Source organism: Bos indicus, chromosome 5, assembly GCF_029378745.1.
Source record: "Bos indicus isolate NIAB-ARS_2022 breed Sahiwal x Tharparkar chromosome 5, NIAB-ARS_B.indTharparkar_mat_pri_1.0, whole genome shotgun sequence".
Taxonomy (NCBI): Eukaryota; Metazoa; Chordata; class Mammalia; order Artiodactyla; family Bovidae; genus Bos; species Bos indicus.
In genome coordinates this window covers 58,050,742-58,052,949 of record NC_091764.1, presented here as the reverse complement: position 1 = coordinate 58,052,949, position 2,208 = coordinate 58,050,742, and the positions used below count along the sequence as shown (strand labels likewise).

Genomic DNA, 2,208 nt, shown 5'->3' with positions numbered 1-2,208 from the left:
ACTGAGACCAAGAAAGTTATGGAAGTGAAATTTCACTGCCAAATTAGCAGAAATAAAGAAAGATCAAAAGTAAAGTTAACACTGAAAATGAAAATAAAATAGGAAATACAGAAAACGATAACTTAGGCATTGGTTTAGAAGGTAGGCTAGGGAAGTACATGACACGTTGAAAAGGACCATGGAGAAAACCCTCATACATGGAAATTTAAGAAAATAATCCTTGGGACTTCCCTGGCAGTCCAGTGGTTAAGACTCTGCACATCTACTGCAGGGGGCAAGGGTTCCATCCTTCATTAGGGAACTATTATTAATTAATAAGTTAATAAATTAGTTAAAATTAAAAGCTTATCCCCAGCTTTCATTCAAGAAACCATGAATGAAATGAAAGGCAACCAACCAGAATGGTAGATAATATTTGGAAACCATGCATCAAAGAGTTAATAAACCATAAGGAACTCACACAACTCAACAGCAAAGTAAAACAAAACAAAACAAAAACCAATAAATTGATTTTTTAAAAACAGGAATTCTTGTGAAGAGTCAACTTCTGTCCAATAGAAAAATTCATTTAAGTCAAAATGACAGAAAAGAAAAAAAAAAAAAAAGGCGTTTGAGCCAATTCAACAAGAAAAGCTTAGGCTCTCCCAAAGGTTTCTGAGCTCCTCTTCCATTCTCATCACTGATTTCTTTCCTTTGTAGGCAGCAAAGGGTAGCAATGAAAAACCAAACTTATATAACAGAATTCATTCTGCTGGGACTAACAGACATCCCAGAGCTTCAATCTGTAATCTTCACACTTCTCTTCCTCACCTATGTATTCAGCATTATTGGAAACCTGACGATCATCACCCTCACACTACTGGACTCCCACCTCCACACGCCCATGTATTTCTTCCTCTGGAACTTCTCCCTCTTAGAAATTTCCTTTACAACCACTTTTACTCCTAGACTACTGTTCAGCATATCAACTGGAAACAAGAGCATCAGCTTTGCTGGCTGCTTCACTCAGTATTTCTTTGCCATATTCCTGGGGGCCACAGAGTTTTACCTTCTGGCTGCCATGTCCTATGACTGCTATGTGGCCATATGCAAACCCCTACATTACACGACCATCATGAACAGCAACGTCTGCATCCAGCTAATCCTCTGCTCCTGGCTAGGTGGATTTCTCATCATTTTATCCCCAATCATCCTGACCAGTCAACTGGACTTCTGTGCCTCCAACATGCTGAATTATTGTGACTATGGACACCTCATAGAAATATCTTGCTCAGACACAAGACTCCTGGAGCTGGTTGACTTCATCTTAGCAGTTGTGACATTGGTGCTCACCCTGATGCTGCTGATTCTGTCCTACACAAACACCATCCAGACTGTTCTGAAGATCCCCTCTGTTCAGCAAAGGAAGAAAGCCTTTTCCACATGCTCATCCCACATGATTGTCATCTCCCTCTCTTATGGCAGCTGCATCTTCATGTACATAAAACCCTCAGCAAAAGATGGAGTTGCCTTCAATAAGGGAGTGGCTGTGCTCAATACCTCAATCGCCCCTTTATTGAACCCATTCATTTATACTCTGAGGAATGAACAAGTAAAACAAGCCTTCAAAAATGTGGCCAGAAAGATTGTGAGTCTTTAGTGAATGTAAAGACCTCAAACTTAAAACAGAATCTGAATAATATTTATGAAGTTCTTCTCAAGGATAACTTCTTCAACCCTCTTCTTATTAAAGCAGTATCTCAAGGGACTTCCCTGGTGGTCCACCGGCTAAGACTCCACACTCCCAAAGCAGGGGGCTTGGGTTCAATTTCTGGTCAGGGAACTACTTCTCACATGCCACAACTGAGACTCGAACTAGAACTAGACTCTGAGGTTCCTGATTCTGTATTAACAACATACCACAATCACATCATGCAGGGGTACCCATCTGAACTGCCACATCTCAGTAAAGTATTTTAGTTGTTGTTCAGTCGCTAAGTCATGGCCAACTCTTTGTGAGCCCATGGACTGCAGCATGCCAGACTTCTCTGTCCTCCACTATCTCCCAGTGTTTGCTCAAATTCAGGTCCACTGATTCAGTGATGCTATCTAAATGATCTCATCTTCTACCGCCGCCTTCTCCTTTTATCTTTTTCTCCTTTTCTTTTCACTTCTCTTCTTTTCACAGCTATTTGTAAGGCCTCCCCAGACAGCCATTTTGCTTTTTTG

The 2,208-nt window shown here is 40.8% G+C and overlaps 1 protein-coding gene across 1 annotated transcript; it reads left to right on the top strand.

Moving 5' to 3' along the window:
* Positions 1–569: 569 nt before the first annotated feature.
* Positions 570–1,707, top strand: LOC139182993 (olfactory receptor 6C4-like). Its single transcript, XM_070788715.1, has one exon. The coding sequence runs from the start codon at positions 716–718 to the stop codon at positions 1,637–1,639; it is 924 nt and encodes a 307-aa protein (XP_070644816.1). The 5' UTR covers positions 570–715; the 3' UTR covers positions 1,640–1,707.
* The last annotated feature ends 501 nt before the right edge of the window (positions 1,708–2,208 follow it).